Genomic DNA, 21,786 nt, shown 5'->3' with positions numbered 1-21,786 from the left:
ACCTACACAGAAAAGTACAAAAGTTACTGAGATCTATAGAATTTGAATAAACCGCAATGGAGAAAATTTCCATTTATAGCTAAAACAATGAAGGGTTATCTGTCAGTTGATGTAAATTCCATATGTATAGTATAAATGTATATAGTTGAATTCCTATAGAGATGCATTCCAACAAACCCAGTCTCCTTTAATATCATTTGAAATGAACTGTGCAGATTATGCAGGCTTTAAACTCACAGAGATCCTCCTGTCTCTGCCCATGCCCCTGCCCCTGGTCTGCCTCCGCCCCTGCCCCCATTGCTACCTTTGCCTCCAAGCGTTGGGATTACATGTTTGCAGCACCATACCTGGCTTCCAAAAATTTCTTTACAATTATATTTGCAGCCTTAGAAATGGGATTATGAGCTTTCTCTTTGTGCTATATATACCACATAATTGATGTTTTTACAAGTATATTACCTACCTAAAAAATCCATCAACAGTTTTTTCTATACTTTTCAGTTCTTCTGAACTAAATGCACCAATAAAAAATTAAACAGGAGTAAATCCATGTTATGACTTTGTTGTCGTCAATTCCTAACTTCTACTACAAAACAGCTCTTCTATTATCTTTTTTTTTATTTTAATTTTAAATAGCTTGTTTTACATGTCAATCCCGGTTCCCTCTCCCTCCCCTCCTCCCGCACTCCCCTTCCACCCTCCCTCCCACCCTATTGCCAAATCCTTCCACATAGGGGATGTCTAGATTCTATCATTTTACTCTTGGTAGGGTCAAGGCACTCCCCTAAGAGTCCAGGCTGAGAGAGCATCTCTCTTTGTGCTATAGGCACATGAAGACAGATTGTATACCAGGGATAGACACTGATCCACAGCTCAGAGCCCCATAGGTTGTCCAGGCCTTCTCACTGACACTCACATTTGGGGGGTCCAGATCAGTCCCATTCTGGCCTCCCCACTGTCGGTCTGGGGTCCAAGAGCACTCCCCTGTTCAGATCAGCTGTCTCTGCTGGTTTTGCCAGCCCATTCTTTGCCAATTTGCTCATCATTCCTCTCTCTGTGTCACTGGGTTCCTTGGGTTCAGTTCAGTGCTTAGTTGTGTGTTTGCCTCTGCTTCCATCAGTCCCAGGATGAAGGCTCCCGGATAGTTATAGACATCAAGTTCATTATCAGGAATGGGCATTCGAGGTGGTCCTTCCACTATTGCTTAGCTTGCCAATTGATGTTATACCTTTAGATCACTCGAGGTCACTCTGGTGCCTGATCTGTCTTCGATCCTATGATTCCCTCTTCCCCCTATTTTACCCCCACCCCCTCAACTTCCTGTTCCCCCATGACCAACTCCCTTCCTCTTTACCCCCTCTATTCTTCCCAGGTCCCACTACCCCCCCGCCCTGTTCCCCATCCATTCAGAGGATCTTGTCTCCATCCTCTTCTCTTGGGTACTATGCATATATGCATATCTTTTAGGTTCTTTCCTGTTTCCCAGACTCTCTATCTGTGGAAGTGCAGACTGGCACTATCCTGATCCATATCTAAAATCCATATATGAGTGAGTACATACCATGTTTGTCTTTTTGCGACTGGGTTACCTCACTCAGGAAGGTGTGTGAAGTGGGTATGTCCTTACAGAATTCACCTAGTCATTTCCAATTCACCCATCCAGAGTTCCTCTGGAACAGTAGGTCTGCTGAGGATGCTCTGCCTCACTGGGATAGATGAAGAGATGCTTGAAATGCTGATGATATGAAGCCAAAGTATGACACAGATGGGCATCACATATTTTACTGCTTGATATAGGCTGCATCTGAGAGGGGGAAAGCAAACTATGAATAGAAGTAACAACTTGCAATGTTTCCTAGGTGAAATCAAGTGGAATAACTTCTCGGTAAAGTCACACTATTTGACATTTTCATATCCAGTAGAGATCAAGCTACTGCTGAAGTTAACCCTTTTGTTGTTGTTGTTCATTCTAAACATAGGTGAGATAATTGGATTGTCTGGAATATTTACTGTGACCACCGTGGGACTTTTTCTAAATTCTACAAGTTTTAAACCAGGAGTTGAAGCATTTCTCATTGAGTGAGTGGCTATTCTGTTTTCACTTTGTTTTACATCGGAAGCTGTGAAATTACAACAGTAATTATATCAACATGGTAGAGTAAGATAATGATATGTACACTATCCCACTAATTTCTAGGTAACATTCATGTTTTTCACAATTTTAGACAAAACAAATGACCTAATCTTGAGTTTACATTGGGTCTATTTTCCCACTATCTTGCATCCATTTTAGTGAAGATTTCTCTGTGATATTGTTGTGCCTGTTATGCCAAGACTCTGAACCCCCAAAACCACCAAAAGACCAGTTCTGATGCAAAAGCAAAGAGTCTTTTTTATTACGAGTTAACTGGAGTTAACTCAAGTCCTCTGTCCTTCCAACACAGGGGGTAGAGCAAAAGGGACCTTGAGCACCAGTGGGGCAGGGCATATATTGGGGCAGAGCAAGGGGAAAGTCTGAGAGTCCACGAGTTGTATAGTAACAGTCTCAGGACTAGTGCACCTCTGGACTTGGGCAACCTGTTCTGAGCTGATTGGTCAGCTGCAGCTTCAGAAAGGTTGCTATGCCTAGAGACTTTCCCAGGGTGGTTGCTATGTTCTGCATTACAGTATTATCAGTAAAGTACATCCATAGCCTGCCAGCTAACTTCTAATTGGTTCCTTTCCACATGGAGGGTACGTGGCTTCCTAGTGATTCTGGCAAGGTCGGGCAAGGTCAAGGCTCAGCACGTGTTGCTGAATCAGAAGCCTACATCTTGCTGGGTCTTTTTTGCAGCTTGTTATGTCTGCCAAAGCAGAGGGGTGGGTGAGTGTGTGAGCCCTTCAATATCTCTCTGACTCTGGCCAGCATTATTCCTACTGATGCTGATAAACATAAACTCTTCTGGCTTTCAGCTTCCAAGTTGTCTCCCCTCCTGTGAGCATGCCTACTACCTTGCTCAAGCTACTCACTTCCACAGACACATAAATAACTACTGCATAATCTCAGTTCAATGCCAGGAATCTATTGAAAATATAACATTCACCAGGCCCTATTCTTAAAGATGGTAGAAATCTGGGACAACAACAACCTGGAGAAAGTCATCTCTACTAGTGGAGAGAAAAAGCATCTCCACTTCCCAACATTTTTCTAACTCTCCTTCCCTCCACTTCTTGCAACGCTGCAACCCCTCAGCCAAACCATTGATCTTGTCATCCTTAACTGCCTGTTCCATCTTGTTATTTACCCAATCCCTCCATATTCAGGTCATTTTGTAACCACTGCATGCCCTTTTGCCTCCATAACCCTGAACTGAGGTGCTTTGGAGGAAATCTGCCATGGCTGCCCCAACACTTCTGTGCCAACCTCCAGCACTTTCGCCTCAACTGCTTAACTCTATTATTCAACATCTCAGTATCAGGGAGAGATTTTAGGACTCAAAGATATTTTTATTTAAATTAGAAACAAGCTTGTTTCACATGTCAATCTGAGCTCCCTCTCCCTCTCCCTCTTCCTGTCCCCCCAATCCCCACTCGGTTCCCCATGGAGGGTGAGGCCCTCCATGAGGGATCTCCAGAGTCTGTCATTTCATTCAGGGCAGAGCCTAGAGTCCAGGCTGAGAGAGCATCCCTCCTTGTAGGGTGGGCATGCAAAGTCCATTTGTATGCCAGGGATAAATTCTGATCTACTACCTAACGCCCCATAGATTGCCTAGGCCTCCTCACTGACATCCCAATTCAGGGAGTCTGGATCAGTCCCAAGCTGGCCTCCCAGCCATCAGTCTGGGGTCCATGAGCTCCCCCTTGTTCAGGTCAGCTGTTTCTGTGAGTTTCACCAGACCAGTCTTGACCCCTTTGCTCATCACTCCTCCCTCTCTGCAACTGGGTTCCAGGTTCAGTTCAGTGTTTAGCTGTGGGTGTCTGCTTCCATCAGTTACTGGATAGAGGCTCTAGGAAGGCACATGAGGTAGTTGTCAAAATTAGTATCAGGGATGGGCATTTAAGGTAGTCTCTCCACTATTGCTTAGTTTGCCACTTGGTGTCATCCATGCTTATATTTGGAAGTCTCACTAGTGCCAGAACTCTCCTCAAACTTATAATGACTTGTCTATTATGGTATCTCTCATCCTGCACGCCTCTATTCTGCCCCTGACTCAGCCTTCCTCCTCCCCATGTCCTCCTCTCCTCTCCTCTTCCTCCCTTCTCTTCTTCCCAGCTCCCTCTCCCCTCCCCCCATGGTCCCAATCTGCTCAGGAGATCTTGCCTCATTCCCTTTCTCTGGGGTACCATGCATGTTTCTCTTAGGGTCTTTTCTGTTTCCCAGACTCTCTGGCAGTGGGATAGTAGGCTGGCACTCTCCTGATCCAAGTCTTAAATCCATATATGAGTGAGTATATACAATGTTTGTCTTTTTGTGACTGGGTTACCTCACTCTGGATGGTTTCTTTGGTGCCGTCCATTTGTCTGCAAATTTCACGATTCCACTGTTTGATTTTTCCGCTGAATAGTATGCTCCATTGTGTAAATGTACCACATTTTCTCTATCCACTCTTCAGTTGAGAGGCATCTAAGTTGCAGCCAGGTTCAGGGCTATTACAAATAATGCTGCTATGAACATAGTGGAACAGACATCCTTGTACGAATGTGCATCTTTTGGGTATATGCTTAAGAGTGGAATTCCTGGGTGTTGTGGTAGACTGATTCCCATTTTCCTGAGGAATCTCCATACTGATTTCCAAAGTGGTTGTATGAGTTGGCACTCCCACCAGCAGTGGGGAAGTGTTCCCCTTTCTCCACATTCTCTGCAGCATACATTGTCATTGGTAGTTTTGATTTTAGCCATTTTCATAGGAGTAAGATGGTATCTCAGAGTTCTTTGATTTGCATTTCCCAATCGTTAATGATGTTGAGCATTTACTTAAGTGTCTCTCAAGCATTTTAGACTCATCTATTGAGAATTCTCTATTTAGTTCAGTCCCCCACTTTCTGAATGGATCCTTTGGTGTTTTGGAGACTTGCTTCTTGAGTTCTTTGTAAATTTTGGAGATCAGCCCTCTGTCAGATGTGGGGTTAGTGAATATCTTTTCTCAATCTGTGGGCTGCCTTTTTGTCTTGTTGACTGGGTCTTTGCCTTACACAAGCTTCTCAGTTTCAGAAGGTCCCATTTACTAATTGGTGTTATATTCAGGAAGCAGTCTCCTATACCAATTTGTTCAAGGGTACCTCCCATTTCTCTTCTAAGAGGTTCAATGTGGCTGGATTTATGTTGAGCTCTTGATCCTTTGGATTTAAGTTATGTGCATGGTGATAGACATGGATATATCTGCAGTCTTCTACATGCCAACATCCAGTAATGGCAGCACCATTTGTTGAAGATGCTTTCTTTTTTCCATTGTATAGTTTTAGCTTCTTTGTCAAAGATCAGGTATTCATACATGTATGGGTTAATATCAGGGTGTTTAATTCGATTCCACTGGTCTATATTTGTGCCAATATCAAGCTGTTTTCAGGACTATGGCTCTATAATAGAGCTTGAAGTCAGGGATAGTGATGCCTCTGCACATTGCTTTGGTAAACAGCGTTGTTTTGGGTATCCTGGGTCTTTTGTTTTTCCATATAAAGTTGAGAATTGTTCTTTCAAGGTCTGTGAAGAATTGTGCTGGGATTTTAATGGGGATTGCATTGAATCTGTAGATTGCTTTAGGCAAGATTGCCATTTTTACTACATTGATCCTACCTGTCCAAGAGCATGGGAGATCTTTCCATTTTCTGGTGTCTTCTTTAATTTCTTTCTTTAAAGACTCAAAGTTCTTGCGATACAGGTCTTTCACTTGTTTGGTTAGCATTACCCCAAGGTAGTTTAAGTTGTTAGTGGCAATTGTAAAGGGTGATATTTCTCTGATTTCATTCTCAGCCCTATTATTGTCTATATAGAGTGGGATTACTGATTTTTTTGAGTTGATCTTGTATCCTGCCACTTGGCTGAAGGTGTTTATCGGTTGTAGGAGTTCCCCGGCAGTTTTTCGGGTCACTTATGTAAAGAAACCATCTGCAAATAGTGAAAGTTTGGCTTCTTCCTTTGTATCCCCTTGATCTCCTTTTGTTGTCTTATTGCTCTGGCTAGAACTTCAAGTACAATATTGAAGAGGTATGGAGAGGTGGGACAGCCTTGTCTTGTTACTGATTTTTGAGGAATCCTCTTGAGTTTCTTTCCATTTAGTTTAACGTTGGCTGTTGGTTTGCTATATATAGCTTTCATTATGTTTAGGTATGTTCCTGTTATCCCTGATCTCTCCAGGACCTTCCTTTATCGTGAAGGGGTGTTGGATTTTATCAAAGGCTTTTTCAGCATTTAGTGAGATTATCATGTGATTTTTGTTTCTCAGCTTGTTTACATGGTAGATTTCATTGAAGGGTTTTTGTATGTTGAACGATCCCTGCATCCCTGGGATGAAACATGCTTGATCATGGTGGATGATTTTTCTGATGTGTTCTTGGATCCAATTTGCCAGTATTTTATTGAGCATTTTTGCATCAATGTTCATGAAGGATATTGGTCTGAACTTCTTTTGCTTAGTTGTGTCTTTGTGTGGCTTAGGTATCAAAGTTATTGAAGCCTGGTAAAAAGAGTTTGGCAAAGGCCCTTCTACTTCTATTGCTTGGAATAGTATGAGGACAATTGGGATAAGCTGTTCTTTGAATTTCTGGTAGAATTCTGCACTGAGGCTATCTGAACCTGGACTTTTTTGGTTGGGAGACTTTTGATGACTGCTTCTATTTACTTAAGGGTTATAAGTCTATTTAAATTGCTTATCTGTACTGTATTTAATTTAACGATCTCTAATAACAATTGTCCATTTCCTTTAAAATTTTGAATTTTGTGGAGTACAGGTTTTCAAAGTACAACCTGATGATTCTCTTCATTTCCTCAGTGTCTATTGTTATATCTCCCTTTTCATTTCTGATTTTGTTAATTTGCATGCTCACACTCTATTGTTTGGTAAGTTTGGATAAAGGTTTGTCTATTTGTTGATTTCCTCAAAGAACCAACTCTTCATTACATTGACTCTTTGTATTGTTTTCCTAGTTTCTACTCTATTGATTTCAGCACTCCAGTTGATTATTTCCTGGATGGGAGACTCAGTATTTAAGACGTTTTTACTATTGGTGTTTTCAAATTACATGAACAAAGGTTTCTGAATGTTTAGTCACTGTGTTATCATGTTACGTTGCTTATAACTGCACCCTAAATATTTCTTTCAGACTCAGTAGAAAAAGAAAGTTACTAATGTAAACAAATAAGCTAATTTAAATTGCTTTAAAATTACCTAGATTAGTTTGCCTCTCTTCACAGTTCAACTTTAATCCTTATTGAGAGTTGATGAATACAATGTTCACCTTTACTTTATTGACAATTGTGTAATGTGTTATATAAGTAAGCTTTATAATAAGCATGCGTATTAACTATATCTTATTCTTCTCAAAAATTCAGATTCTGGAATTGTCCTTCATTAGTTTTCTTTTCTATTTAATTAATGTTTTCATTTATTTTACATACCAAACACAGCTTCCCCTCCCTTCTATCTGCCAATTCCTTCCCATCTACCCCCATCTATCTCGCTCCTATCTACTCCTCTCCCTGTCCCTGTTCACTCCTCCTCATCTCCATTAAGGAAGGAGAAGGCCTCCCATGGACTTGAACAAAACATCTCATATCAAGTTGAGGCAGGACCAAGCTCCTTCCCCTGTGTAATCAAGCATGGAAAAGAGGTTCTCCATAGCTAGCTAAGTTCTAGGGACAGGTTCTGATCTCACTGATAGGAGCCTTACAAACAGACCAAGTTACACAACTGTCACACACATGCAGAGGGTCTAGGTTGGCTCCATTCAGGCTCTCTGTTGGTCCAGAGTCCATGAGCTCCTAAGAGCTCAGATCAGCTGCCTCTATGCTCATGACCATGATACCCCTAGCTCATACAATCCCTCCTCCCATTCTTCAGCAGTGTTTGGCTGTGGATCTCTGCATCTGCTTCCATCAGTTACTGGATGAACGATCTCTAATAACAATTATGCTAGTCATTAATCTGATTACAGTATTACCCTCTCCATTATTGCTTAGGAGTCTTAGCTGCCATGTTCACCTTTATTTTATTGGCAACTGCACAATGTGTCATATAGGTGAGCTTTGTAATAAACATGTTAATTAATTATAACTTTATCTTATTCTTCTCAAACATGCAGATTCTGGAATTGTCTGTCCTTCATTAGTTTTCTTACGGTGTTTACATTCATTGGACTTCTAATCCCTGCACACACGTATTTATACATATCATTTTCTGATGTTTATTATTCATTAAATATCTACTTCACCCTGATTGTTTTAAGGTAAGAATGCCATGCAAACTTTGTTTATAGTAATTTATCTAAAGATTATTTTCTAAAATAACAAAATTATTTCATACCTCAAATTGAACAGATAGTTGACTCAAACTTCTCAAGTAATCATTGGCAAAGTAAAACCCAGGAGTTTTGTTGGCAGTTTTAGAGCAATGCAGACACTTTGGAAACTTTTTAAGATAAAAAGCTTCATAATCTACAATTACTAAGAGACAACTACTAACAATATTTGGTATATTTCATCCAGTATGTCCTATCTTTGTACAAAGTTTCTATCTAGCATTAGAAATTTTATCTTGGGAATTAGCTCAATATTATATTTTCATTCCTTTGAATTTGTAACCATAATTGGAAATATCTCTTTAGGAAACCAGAATGAAAGCCTACTTGCAAATGTCTTCTCCACCCAATAACTTTTGTGGTTCCCATTTCATCTTAAGAAATAGAAGCATCTACATTACATGGAGATGTACACCAGGAAAGTTGGCCATAACTAGATTCTCACAGTTATCTGTCACTCAAACAACTAACCTTCTACTTCCATCTAGGAAAAGTAGCTTATTGACATCAACCCACTAGTTTCAAGTATTTGTCCCAAATTATCATATAAAATGGGTATACAATTGGAAATGACTCGGGGAATGTGAAAGAACTGGAACACTTCATTTTCTGTTTATCCCTTCTCATTGTGGCCCCATAAAATGTCTAACTTTTGTCTTCCACATGTGGAAGCACCACCCACACATGATGCAAAGTTACCCTACCACTCAACAGTGGAAAGAAATAACAAGAACGAACCATTCTCTCTATGAATAGCTCTGAGATACATGGCTTCCTTTGAAGCCATGACAACAGTATATGACTCATTGGGAGTACACAAGGATAAAACAGGAAGACATTTCCATCACAAATGTAACTTAAAAACGTGTCTTGTCTTCCAGACTTCTGGTCTTTCTACTAATGAGTCCCATTTTATCTCGACTTGGTCATGGCTTCAGCTGGCGCTGGGCATTCATCATGGTCTGGAGTGAAATGAAAGGCATACCGAACATAAACATGGCCCTCCTGCTTGCCTACTCTGACATTTCTCTCGGTTCTGAGAAGGAAAAATCTCAAGTAAGGAAAGCTACAACTTCCTACTTGAGTAATGATGAAAGTGTTGTTCAGTGTTGAATGTGATTTTGTAATGCAATCCCATATGGCTTTCCCAGGGGCAGGGGTTCTTGTTTTGTCCATTGTTCATCCTTAGAAAGTTGTGAACTAACCTATAGGGAGAGCCAGGAGTCAAGGGTCTGAGTGAGGCTTCTGGCCAAGAATCTGGAAGACTGAGAGGAGGGGAGAATTCAATGATTTTCATCCCCTTATCAGTTTAGGGACACCCAGCCTTCTTCACAGGTCTAAGGGGTTTCAGATGAAGACAAACTAAAAATTATAAATCATTTTTAAGCAGTAGCTGTTGCAAGACACTAGAATCCATTCACTCAGGGAGGGGTCTTGCTGATAGTTGGCTCTATTTCCTTGTATCACTCTATGTGGTTACCTTTAATAACGCTAGGAAGCAAAAGATTTTGTCAGGTAGAGTTATCTAAGTAGTGCCTAACAGAACATGCTAGAATGTTTCTCCCTTTATTGCATCTAAGGTGAGATTATTACAAAGAATCTTGCAAACCTCAAGAGGGAAGACAGAGTCCTGACTCTGTTTTTGTTTGTTTTCCTAAAAGATGCTGAAGATGCATGAGTGCAAGAATATAGTGAGTCTCCACATCACTTTTTTCATGCCCGACATCCAACTTCTTCACTTGCTACAACCATCTGTTAGCATATGCATATAGCAACCTAGTGCAATTCATAATACAGAATGCATTGTAATAAGTTATCCTGAATACTTATTTAATATATTTTTTCAATTCTAGATATTATTTCATGGAGTGTCAGTATGCTTGATTACCCTGATTGTCAATAGATTTATTTTGCCAATGGCAGTTACTAAATTAGGTAAGCTCTACTGTTTACTATGGTGACAAAAGAAAAATTATTCCAAATTCTCTAGGAAACACTGAAAAGAAAATATCCATCTAAATATGTTAGTGTTTTCTAATTGAATCTATGTATAAAAATGTATAAATTATTCAGGCTAACAAACTTATTTTAGATAATCATTTGTGTTGCCCAATAATGCTCTGGATACTAGGCACTATTGTAAAGTACTAAATTCTGAAGACAGATAAGATTTGTTAGCTGACCGAGGTCATATTGGAATAAAGAAAGGTAAGCAGTGAATAAGTCAAGTGAAATATTCGTGAGATTCACAGATAAACCAAAATAAATAAATCACACCCTAATAAAATAGAAAAGAAGTGCTGTTTTCCTGGAAAAGTTAGAGATGTGTATGTTCAAGGACAGAAAACAGTAGAAGGATTTGACCCTCAGAGAATCAGACAGGTAGTTCATCTGATGTGCTAAGTTGCCTATGCCATTCTGGAAGCTGAGTTCTAAGAACTTCGGTGTGGATGCCTGAGAAATACAAAAGCCAGTTGTATAAGTTCTAATCCAAGCCTAAAAGAGGAAGAAGATCAAGTTGCAAACAGTGCAGTATCCTCACCTAGAAAAATGAGATAAAAGAATCACCATCAAAGATGGTCAAGATAAATAAGAACCAGGACATACAAAATGCTGAGTCATCTTTTCCTAGTGTATTGTAGGTATTTAAATAAACTTTCACTATTGCTCTTCCAGTTGGAGCTCAAAAGGAGTATTCAAGTGCACACACTGAATGTTAGTATTATATCAATAATGAACTTATGTAGAATCTTTAGTATTTAAGCATTCTCAGTGGTAGTGCTGGGAGATGCGTCAGTAGGTAAAGTGTTTCATGCATAAGTATAAAGACATGAGTGTAGATCTAGAACCTATGCAAAAAGCAAATGCCAGATATGGTGGCATGCACATGTAGCCCTAGCACTGGGGAAGCATACAGGCAGATGCCTGGAGCTCACTGAACAGCTAGTGCATCCCAGATAGTGAGCTCCACATTCAGTGAGAGACCCTGTCTCAAAATATCAGGTGGTTTCTTAATATCAACCTGTGACTTCCACATACAACCACACAAGACAAGTACCCCTGCACACTTGCAAATACACTACACTACAAACACACACACACCACAAATGATTAGTGTGGACTAGTAAAGAACAAAAGGAAATTTTATTATTCATATCAAAATTATGTCCTTCTGTTGTATGTAAAATGTACTCTTTGCCCCTAAGGTCTTCGTGATGTAACATCAACAAAACAGAAATCGGTTTATTACACATTCCAACACTTTCAAGAGCTAACCAAGTCTACAGCCACGGCACTCAAATTTGACAAAGATCTTGCTAATGCTGACTGGAACATGGTTGAGAAGGCAATTATACTTCAAAATCCATATGCAGTAAGCACACAATAGCTCTCTATTCCACTAGAGTAAATATGATTGTCATTAAATATAGATCAAACCATAGTATTAATTCAGATTCAAAGTGCTTGTGTAATTTTTAATTCATAGGGAGGTATATTTGTCACTCATTTTCTGTAAAGAAAGCATTTTAAGACTTTTTATGGTTATTGGGTGATGAAGTAGAAGTTCAAACCCATTTGAGTATAGAAGAAATACACATTAATTAAAAAGAGAGAACAGCATATTGGCATTGCCTTTTAAATATAGTGTAATAAAGAAGAAAACGAGACTGAGAAAATTCCTCTTTTCACTAGATCAGGAGAGAGAATGCTCTTACAAACATTTACTTATTCACAGTTTATTTAGGTTATGTATGTTGAGCACTGGTTGCAGCCTAGTTTATGGTTAGTTGCATTTTGTATAAAACAGAAGCCAAGAGCAGCACCAAAAGTTCATCTGTGAGTGAAATAGCGCTACCTATATCTGAAAAATAATTTAGTATCTTCCAGATCATATTTAATCATTTTAAAGTGCCCAGGTCACCAGCCTGGGCTACAAGAGAATCTTATTTAAAAAGAGAGAGAAAGGGAAAATATTTAGCCATGACAGCATTGCATCCTAGCTGCCATGAAGGAAAGAGTCAAGTGTCCCCAGATCTACCCAAGGTCACTGTTCTCTCCCGGTGTCCTATGCCATGTGGGTTTTCATGGTGGCCTTTTTCTGCATCAAATTAGAACCCAGCTCTGTCCAGAAATTCAACCACAATTTTTGGTTAGACAAATACTAATTTGAATCCCAGGTTTCTTCAGTTTGACTGAGTATTTGACTAGACCTGCCTGCATTAGGAGTGTCTGTACCACTCCTAAATTCTCTGCTCCCACAACAGAGATTCTGGTGTATATTGTGGTCTCAGGCCTTTTCACTCCACTCCCTATTTGGTCATAAGACAGTGTGTGCCGAAGCCATTGCTCTTGTCACTTGATTAGTTTCAGAAGCAGATGACCAAATACTGGTATTGTCCTCTTGATGTTGCAGTCATGTGGTGATTTCTGTGTTATAGATAGGGCCCTTGCTTCACTCAGAAGACCTAGTTTATATCCTAGCTTTTAACTAATTGCTTACTTTAAAAGCAGGGGACAGAATATAGAGCTCTACTACAAAGCTACATCCCCAACTTAAGTCATGAACAATGGCCTTGTTAACACATTCTGTAGTTCACAAAAGCCTTGAATTGCAATCCTTTTACCTCAGTCTCCTTAGTGCAATGGTTCTCAACCTGTGGGTCATACCCCTTTGGGGTTGAATGACACTTCCGTGGGGTTTGCCTAAGACCGTTAGAAAATACAGATATCTACCTTATGTTTCATAACAGTAGCAAAATAAAGTTATGAAGTAACAACAAAAATAATTTTATTGTTGGGAGTCATGAGAAACTGTATTAAAGGGTTCCAAAATTAGCAAGGTAGAGAACCACTGCCCTAGTAGCTGGAATTAGAGGTCTGTTCTGTAACCTTGAGCAAACGAATTTTCTCTAAGCTTCAGTTTTCTTCATTGGCAAATTTACTATATTTGTATCTCTTTAACTCATGCTCACTTTTTTTCTGCCTTAAATGATTCATTTAAGCTAGTGGTCATCAAGCTCTAGGGCAGCAGACATAATAATTGCTACCCAGCACCCCAGTTCTGATGCAGTGGGTTATGAGAGGATGTGCATTTCCAACAAGTCATGTTGAGGCTGTCAGGGAACCACACAGGACCATTGAGTCAAAGTATGACTGTGTATATGATAGCTTTTATAAACTCCGCATAATTCCACAGAGAGGAAAGGTTCAACTCCTTCCCCACCACTTGTCAGTTATGTTATCTCCTATAGAACTGAATCCCTGTGAGGACACTAGAGAAAATGAGGAACATTTGGATATTTTTATATACTTACCATATTTTCTGTCATTTTCCCAAAAAAAATTGGTGTGAGATTGTAGACCTTTCTACATTAGTATTCACGTATTTTTTTTGCTTCTTTTGATTTGTTTTGTTAGTTGAACCAAGAAGAAACAGCAGAGCGTCAGAAGGTGAAATGTCCAGACTGCAACAAGGAAATAGATGAGACCCTCAACACTGAAGCAATGGAGCTGGCCAACAGGCGTCTCCTGTCAGCACAGATAGTTAGTTCTCCATTGCATTCCCTTTAAAATACTGGGGACCCAGGACTGTACTGAACAGCTTTTCCCTTGCTCTATATATTTTGATTATGTCCATCTACAAATGCTAGTACAAGAGCAACATTTGTCAATGTTTGAGGGAATTCAGAAAGAAACTAGAGAGAAGAGTGATTGAGGGGAGTAAGGAAAATAGAAGAAGGAAGGGAAGGAAGGAAGGAAGAGAGGGAGGGAGGAAGGAAGAAAAGAAGGAAGGAAGGAAAAAAGATGAATGAAATACAAAATGGATTAAGAAAAAGGTGTTTAGTTTGGGAATTTCACAGATGCAAACGGCAGCCTTCATCTGTTTTTAAAATAGCTGGTTCTAAGACACTACCCTCTCTGATTTCTATCCAGTTATTTTTTCAAAGATTTTCCCCAAATCCTCTAATAAATGCAGACCACCAGTCCCAGTCCCAAATTCGGAGAGTGGTCAGGCCCTTTCCTGCAAGAACAAAAATCTCACCAATCTCTAATCTTGCCCCATAATTATGTGGCCCCACCAGGCTACATAATTCCTCCAATCCAAGGCCACTCTGGAAAGACCTCCCCCAAGAAACCTTGTGTTCTGCCCAGTTGTCTGCTGCTTCTCACCAGAGGAGAGGCAGCTACCCTCCTGGGGGTTTTCCCTCCCCATCAATCTCTCATGTGAGATTTGTTGTGCAGTGTGACTGTGATATTCCTTGGCTCCAGACTGCCAAGATACCTTTCCATCTGGGCTGTAACACTTACAGAGGCTATTGTGCTTTCATTCACTCAAATGTCAGTTTAAAATTAGAGAAGTTCTGTAGTGCAGCAGTGAACAGGACTTGGGGCAGTTGCTTTTAACCTAGTTTCAGCTTTCTATCCAGGTCAGAATCCCAACCACACGCTGGGACTCAACCTTTCACAGCATCTGTGTTTGTTCTCCTTCCGTACAGAACCACCCATGGTTTTCAACTATTGCAGCCATTCAGGGCTCTAAGCCTTGCTTGCTTGTTCATTCTGCTTGAGAAATGGGTTATCTGTAAGCTGTGAGTTTTCTCTCTTCAGCAGTAATCAAGGCATCCATGTTCTCTTAAACTGTTTTCCCAAGAACTTGAGTTCTTTGACATATCAGTGCCAGGTCCACAGTGGATGAGACTTCATACTTGCCATGCCAAATTAAGTGTTACCACCTGAAAGGCCAAGAATGTCCCTCCCACAGTTAGGTAACCATGGGGGAAAGCTTTTTGCTGCCTCTTCCATCTTTTCGAAAGCTGATGCTCCAGGGGCCATGGTCCCTAAGGTAAATGGAGCCAGTCATCAGGGTTTTGCCTTGGAACTACCCCTGAGATAATTCTAAAGACAGGGAAGTGCCCTTCCTTGAATATAAGTCAGCAGAAATGAGGGTGAAAATGTGGGTCAGAAGGAAACTGGAACAGAATAGACAGCAACCAGACAGCAATTTCCAAGTATGGGATTTAGAAAGAAGGGAAATAGGGCTTGTGCTGGTCTAACACTGGGTGATCAGGTCAGTCCTGCTTGACTGCTCTTAGCTATGATGATTGACTCTTCCCTTTGACTGGGGATGTTGACTGCATTTGAATTAGGCTCTAATTCTGAAAAAGATTGTGCTAGAATAATGCATGTCATGTACAAGGCTCAGGAAATAGAAGTCATTTTTCTGTTTCTTCTGAGAACCTTCCCATATTAAAACATTTTAGAAATGTGTCCTATAAAGTGATTTACAACCATGATCAGCTCACTTCTATCAGGTCCAACATCCAATAGTGGATTGTTCAGCCTCAAACAGTCCCTGAAGCTCAGTAGATCATCAATAAACATAGTGAAAGGGTGACTGTGTTGTCTAATAGACATGAGACAGCAGAGCTGAATTGTGAAATATTTGGGAACATAGGTTTAAATAAAGATGAGCCAAGGTCATTTAACCCATTAGGATTTCTAAATGCCCTTAATACTCTAATATGCACCATGAGTTTCATGGTGAGCCACAGCTTGTAGCAACCCCCATGTTATTTTTCACAGAACTCTATCTTTTAGAACCCTAGTCAAAGACTAGCAGTCCCACAGTTTCGATGCAGAACTGGTTTACTCTATCCAAAGCCCAGATCTACACTGTGTTGACATGGTGACCCATACTCTGTGGAAAGATTCTTTCTGCCAGCATGCTAGGTCATTTGGTGACTTTGGCTTCTTTTTCATACATCATTTCTTTTTCTATTAAGGAAGTAATAAGTTGCCATTGCACCCACAGCATGTAATAATTTGAATCAACACTTCTTTCAGGCCAGCTACCAAAGACAGTACAGGAATGAGATTCTGACCCAGAAGGCAGTGCAGGTGTTGGTAGGCGCAGCCGGAAGCTTTGGTGAGAGGAAGGGAGAGTAAGTATGTTGCCAAGAGAGGGCTTCTGCCCTAAGTTCATATGTTGTAACCTCCATTCATCTGGTACCATATGCACGAATCACTCCATGCTTTGCACCCCACACTCAAGTTGAATCTCCTTCCTTCCATTTCCCACACTTGAGTCCTCAAGGATGGTGTACTTGGCAATCATCTCCTGAAAGAAATAACCTTTTCTCCTTTTTGTTTTCCATGTGTGAAGCTAAACTTTAGCAAATTACTTTTCCTTGGAGGCCCTCTGAACACCTAACAGGGGCCAAGAGTCCCTTAATCTCTACACATGCACTTTCCCAAAGCACAGATGACCCCACATACCCTCTGTTAACACTGCACCTATGTCTGTAATCTGGTACTGATTTCCGTAGATGATCCATTGTCTAAGAAAAGCTGGTTTGTTGGGGAGAACCCTCACATCACCTCTGTAAGGGAACAGAAGATCTATGATTGGAAATATGAAAGAAATTAAACTGCAGTGCAGGTGACATATCTACCCAACAATCAGACTTACCTCCCAAATCCATATCTCCCCCTTAATGCCAAATAAACTCAAGTTCAGCTGAAATGATGCCAAGGTCATTTCCAGAGTCATCTTAGAGCTGTATCCATGGCTTATTATCCCACAAATAAGCCTGGATTTTGGTGTCCATATATCCTAAATGTAATACATTTCTCTTGTGTTTATTCACATGTGCTATCCTATACAGTAAGAGAAAAGCTGTATGCAGGAAGAGAATCATGGTTTATCCATAACATGCATCACATATCTATAAGGAACACAGATATTCAATAAATACTCCCTATAGTTCAAGTACAGACGTTCCCCAAGAGCATATGGGGTTTCATTTCCAGCTATTCTGTGCAAATCATTAAAACACTTTATATATCCAGGAAGGAAGATAAAATGTGTTATTTAAAACTGGGGTTCCTTAACATGTACTTAGATATTTCCACGCATAACACAATAGTATCCACTTGTTCTCTAAATCCATACCTTCCAAATGCTTAGATGACTTCCACAGAATTGAAGGAACTGGGGAAATGTATCTTCTTAAAATAATCCAGACCTCTCTTTAGAGAGGTGACAGAGATACAGAGCACAGTAGAAATGTCTTAATGAATCAATAAATACCACTCTAAAATTCATTGTCATGATATTGCTTGGTTAGAGCAATGTGACAAAAATAAAGCATCAGAGAGCAAAAAAACAACTTGATTTGTTGTTAACCTTTAAATCAAGCACTAAGGCAGAAGCATGCCATGCCCAGAGGACTGAGAGGGAATCGACACAAAGACAGGTGAACAGCAGGCACAAGGAAGGGGCACAAACAGACTAAAGGGACAATGCAGGAGATTGCTGAGACATGTGACAATGTATTCACACATATAGGACATATATTTAGCAGCAATATATGCCGATCCTCATGCCAAGTACTACAGGCAATACCAAAGTAGTAGCACTGCTAGAGAACTATTGATCACACTTGGTTTTGGTACATGCTTTTTTCCTCGCCTACCTTGGAATTGATTTTGCCATTTCTTGATTGGAACCACTCAATAGCTCTACTGGTTGGGGTGACCTGTGGTGAGAAAAACAAGTCTAGTAATAGGAGATGCAGAGGGATTACAAAGGGCACCAGTACCTACCCATAGTGCCTATCCAACCCCGTGAAACAATACTCTACACTGTTTACTCTGACTCAGTGCCCGACACACTTTTGAGCATGACCCATGCATTACCTATTTTTATCTCACAAAGCTTTATAAAAGATGTGCTCCTGATATCTCCATGATGCATTAGAAGGAAGTGAAGGACAGAGGAACTGAGTTGCTTACTTGAGGTTATTTATCTAATAAATAACAGGGCTGGGATGCAAAGTAACTACACTTCTTCCCCAAATGAGGTCTCAGTTGTGAACATGTTCATATACAACAAAAATCTAAGTGCCTGAACTACATTGTACCTGGTATATGGCTTGGCATTTATTGATGCTGAATATGTGTCCTACACGTGTGAAAAAAATGTTGTAAGTCACAACAATCTCCCACATTGTCTCTTCAGTCTCTTTGTGCTCCTTCCCGGTGCCAACTGTTGTCCCCTTATTTGTGTCAGTTTTCTCTAAGTCCTCTGGATATGTCTACTTAGTGATTGACTACTTTGTAATTGGGGCTCTGGAATCCCATAATTTAAAGATTTATAAAACCTGTGAAAGATCCAGATCTTATCTGAGACAATAATTCCTTCAAAAAAGTTTCCTAGTTATCCAGAACTCTATTTTCATATTCACTTTGTTGGTGGAGAGTTTTTTTCCTATTTATTATCTCCATGACAACAGTTATGGAAGGGGTGATTTGCTTATTTCATCACACTGATCCATGGGACACTTAAGGACAGAGAGCAATATTTCTTCATGGTTTATCCATAGTGTAAACAACCATTTTAGACTAGTTCAATAACTATTTATAATTTATAGATGAGTCGGTTTATATAGAAATGTAAGCATCTCTGTGTAATTACTTTATTATATTAAATCCTGGAGAATTGAATGACTGCATCACTTTCAATGATATCAATATATCCAGAGAAAAAACATGAAAATCTCAGAGTGAGACAAAATAAGCAAGAGGAATGACAAAGTCAACCCTGGTACTTGGAGTTCCAATCTTCTTCAGTTAAGCAAAATGACACAATAAGACACAAGGCCTAATGAACTTTTAGACAAAAACAATGAGAGTATCTGCTAAAAATACATTCCTTATAAAATCAAGAGGGCTTTCCGAGCCAAACCAAGCCACTACTCACAGATCTGAGCTGTTCCGATGAAAAATTAAATCTACAAGCAGTTTCTGGTAAGCACTGCCAACTTGCCTTTGAGTCTCTTATGACATTGACCTCTCCAAGGGAACCTGTTTACCCTCTTGCTGTCACTTAAACTCATCTGCTTGCCTCGAAGGGAAGCCCGTGTGAAGTGGGATAGATGCTTTACGTACTACTGAGTTATCCCAGTCTGAAAGCTCATTTTATCTCCATGTTAGAGAGAGCATTTCTTCATTGTCATAACAGATGATGGCATTAAAATTAAAACCTAGGTGTCAAATGTCTGAAATATGGTTGACTGTTTTCTCCTGATCATTTAGATCTCTAGTACTTGTATCTCTAATAATCTGGGCTCCATTCAATGAGTTGGTCTCACAACCTGACTACACAGTTGTGTACCTGCAAATCATGTTTAGTCATTATAATGTAAAATAGTCCTCCTGTGTCTGACAGTAGCCCTTTTGTCTCATATCAAAGTATTTAAAACACATTTAATGAGTTCTCTGTGTTTTTTAGATATTTGAGTCCTGAGAACATAAAGAATTATTCTGAAGGCAAAAAAGTCCTCTCCTTCTTTAGAAAATTACTTCTCAACTGGGTGTACAATACTAAAAAGGATAAAGGGGTTCCATCAAGGTGAGCAACCTTGGAATAAGAAATGTGATGTTAACTTTTGAAAGTTAGTTCCTGTTAAAATTATAACCTAAAAGCTTTGCAAACTATTTTGAAGTAGATTACAATTTAATCCTTATATACGTACAAAAATTACTTGAAAGAAGCAAAGATATAAGATATAAGATTTTGCTTGTTTTTTTGTAACTAAGTTTTGTATTTTTAACATACTGTGTATGCTAGGAAATATTCTACTACTGTGCTAAATCTCTAGTTAATATTCTCTTTTTTATTAGCATGCTAATTATACATAATAATATGTTTGATTGTGAGATTTTCATACAGGTACATATTCACCATGTTACACACTATCTTTTCACCCCCAACTCTTCTTCCAAACTAACCATTTTTTAACTTTCATATCCGTGTGTGTGTGTGTGTGTGTGTGTGTGTGTGTGTGTGTGTGTGTGTGTCCCTAAATGAGTTTCATTTGTCTCAGTTAGGGTTTCTGTTGCTGTGATGAAACACCATGACCAAAAGCAAGTTGGGGAAGAAAGTGTTCATTTCATTTTACAGCTGTAGTTCATCATCCAGGAAGATCAGGTCAATAACTCAAGGTTGGAAGCCAGAGGCAGAAACTGATACAGGGGCCATGGAAAAGTGCAGCCCACTGGCTTGCTACACATAGCTTGCTCAGCCTGCCTTTTCATACATCTCAAACCCATGGGCCCAGGGATGGCACCACCGACGATGGGCTGGGTCCTTCCACATTGGTCATCAATCATTAGTCAACAAAATGAACCACAGACTTGCCTTCAGGCCAATCTGGTGGAGCCATTCTCTCAATTAAGGTTTTTGCTTTCCCAATTGGCTCTAGTTTGTGTTGAGTTGACATAAAACTAGTCAGCACAGTTGTTTACCTGGGCATGAGTGGAGATTTATTTGTAGGTTCATGGGTAGTAGTTTGTTTACACCTAACTTATTTTTGAAGGAGCAGGGTTTGAGAGAGACAGAGATTTATAGATCTAGTAAAAGGTTTAATAGATGCCAGGACAGAGGGGTGGGTTGAAGGAAACACTTTAACTCACTCAGAGAAAAAGAAGTTAGTTCTTTTAGAATCCTTATGCAAGAGTAGAGAGCAGAAAGATGCTATGCCCCCTCCCAATTGGGCCACAGGTGGGTTAATCTCATCCAGTGAGACTCAGATATATTCCATTTTCTTGTGTTTTGAATGTATTTCTGGGTATTTAAAAAGATCACTGGATATTGCTGGATAAGGGGCATCTACAATTACAGTCATCCTAGTTAATATGTTATTAAACAGTTCTGTCTGCACCCCTTCTATATTTGGAGTTTATTAACTGGAAATGCCCAGTCCCATGATAAGGGAACATAGTTCTTGTTGTGGCGAGAGTCTGTGAAACTTCACAGCAGCTAGATCAATGGTCTACTACTTAATAATGGATACACCAATGAAGAAAATGTCTCATTTTCCCATCATGTTAATTGCACATATATCCAAAGGAATACTCTAGACATAATGGCATATCGACAGTTCTAGTCTTTTACAGATCTTATGCAATGAAAGCTGCTGTGAGTTCGAGTGCACCTGCCATGTTAGACCTGCGTTACCAGCTATCTCCGGTTGTTGCATTGTTTTCCTCCCTTTCTTCTATGATGTTTCAAACCTCCCAAGCAGTGATACAGATGCCCCTTTATGACTGGGCATACATTTATTCTCTATACAAACACAAACAGAAACTTCTCTGGTCAAAGCTGACAGTAGCACTAGTCTATGGGTATAAGCATGGCTGTTTAGCAGCTTGGGTAAATACAGCATGTTGATTTATCACATAGAGAGCATTAGTTTCCCCACTAGAGCCTCCTGTCTCCCTAGTCACAAA

The 21,786-nt window shown here is 39.8% G+C and overlaps 1 protein-coding gene across 2 annotated transcripts in view; it reads left to right on the top strand.

Annotated features, from left to right (window-relative positions):
• Positions 1-21,786, top strand: part of Slc9c1 (solute carrier family 9 member C1) — a 69,353-nt gene that overhangs the window by 22,244 nt on the left and 25,323 nt on the right. For both annotated transcript variants that reach the window (XM_040750761.1, XM_005074808.4), the window contains exons 8-15: positions 1,980-2,079; positions 8,278-8,421; positions 9,375-9,549; positions 10,347-10,428; positions 11,700-11,866; positions 13,912-14,037; positions 16,339-16,436; positions 19,787-19,906. In XM_040750761.1, coding sequence (XP_040606695.1) covers positions 1,980-2,079; positions 8,278-8,421; positions 9,375-9,549; positions 10,347-10,428; positions 11,700-11,866; positions 13,912-14,037; positions 16,339-16,436; positions 19,787-19,906 — 1,012 coding nt within the window. The remainder of the gene's footprint in view (positions 1-1,979; positions 2,080-8,277; positions 8,422-9,374; positions 9,550-10,346; positions 10,429-11,699; positions 11,867-13,911; positions 14,038-16,338; positions 16,437-19,786; positions 19,907-21,786) is intronic.

The sequence above is a fragment of the Mesocricetus auratus genome, unplaced genomic scaffold (assembly GCF_017639785.1).
Source record: "Mesocricetus auratus isolate SY011 unplaced genomic scaffold, BCM_Maur_2.0 Super-Scaffold_100008, whole genome shotgun sequence".
NCBI lineage: Eukaryota > Metazoa > Chordata > Mammalia > Rodentia > Cricetidae > Mesocricetus > Mesocricetus auratus.
This window is presented reverse-complemented; position numbering and strand designations above follow the sequence as displayed.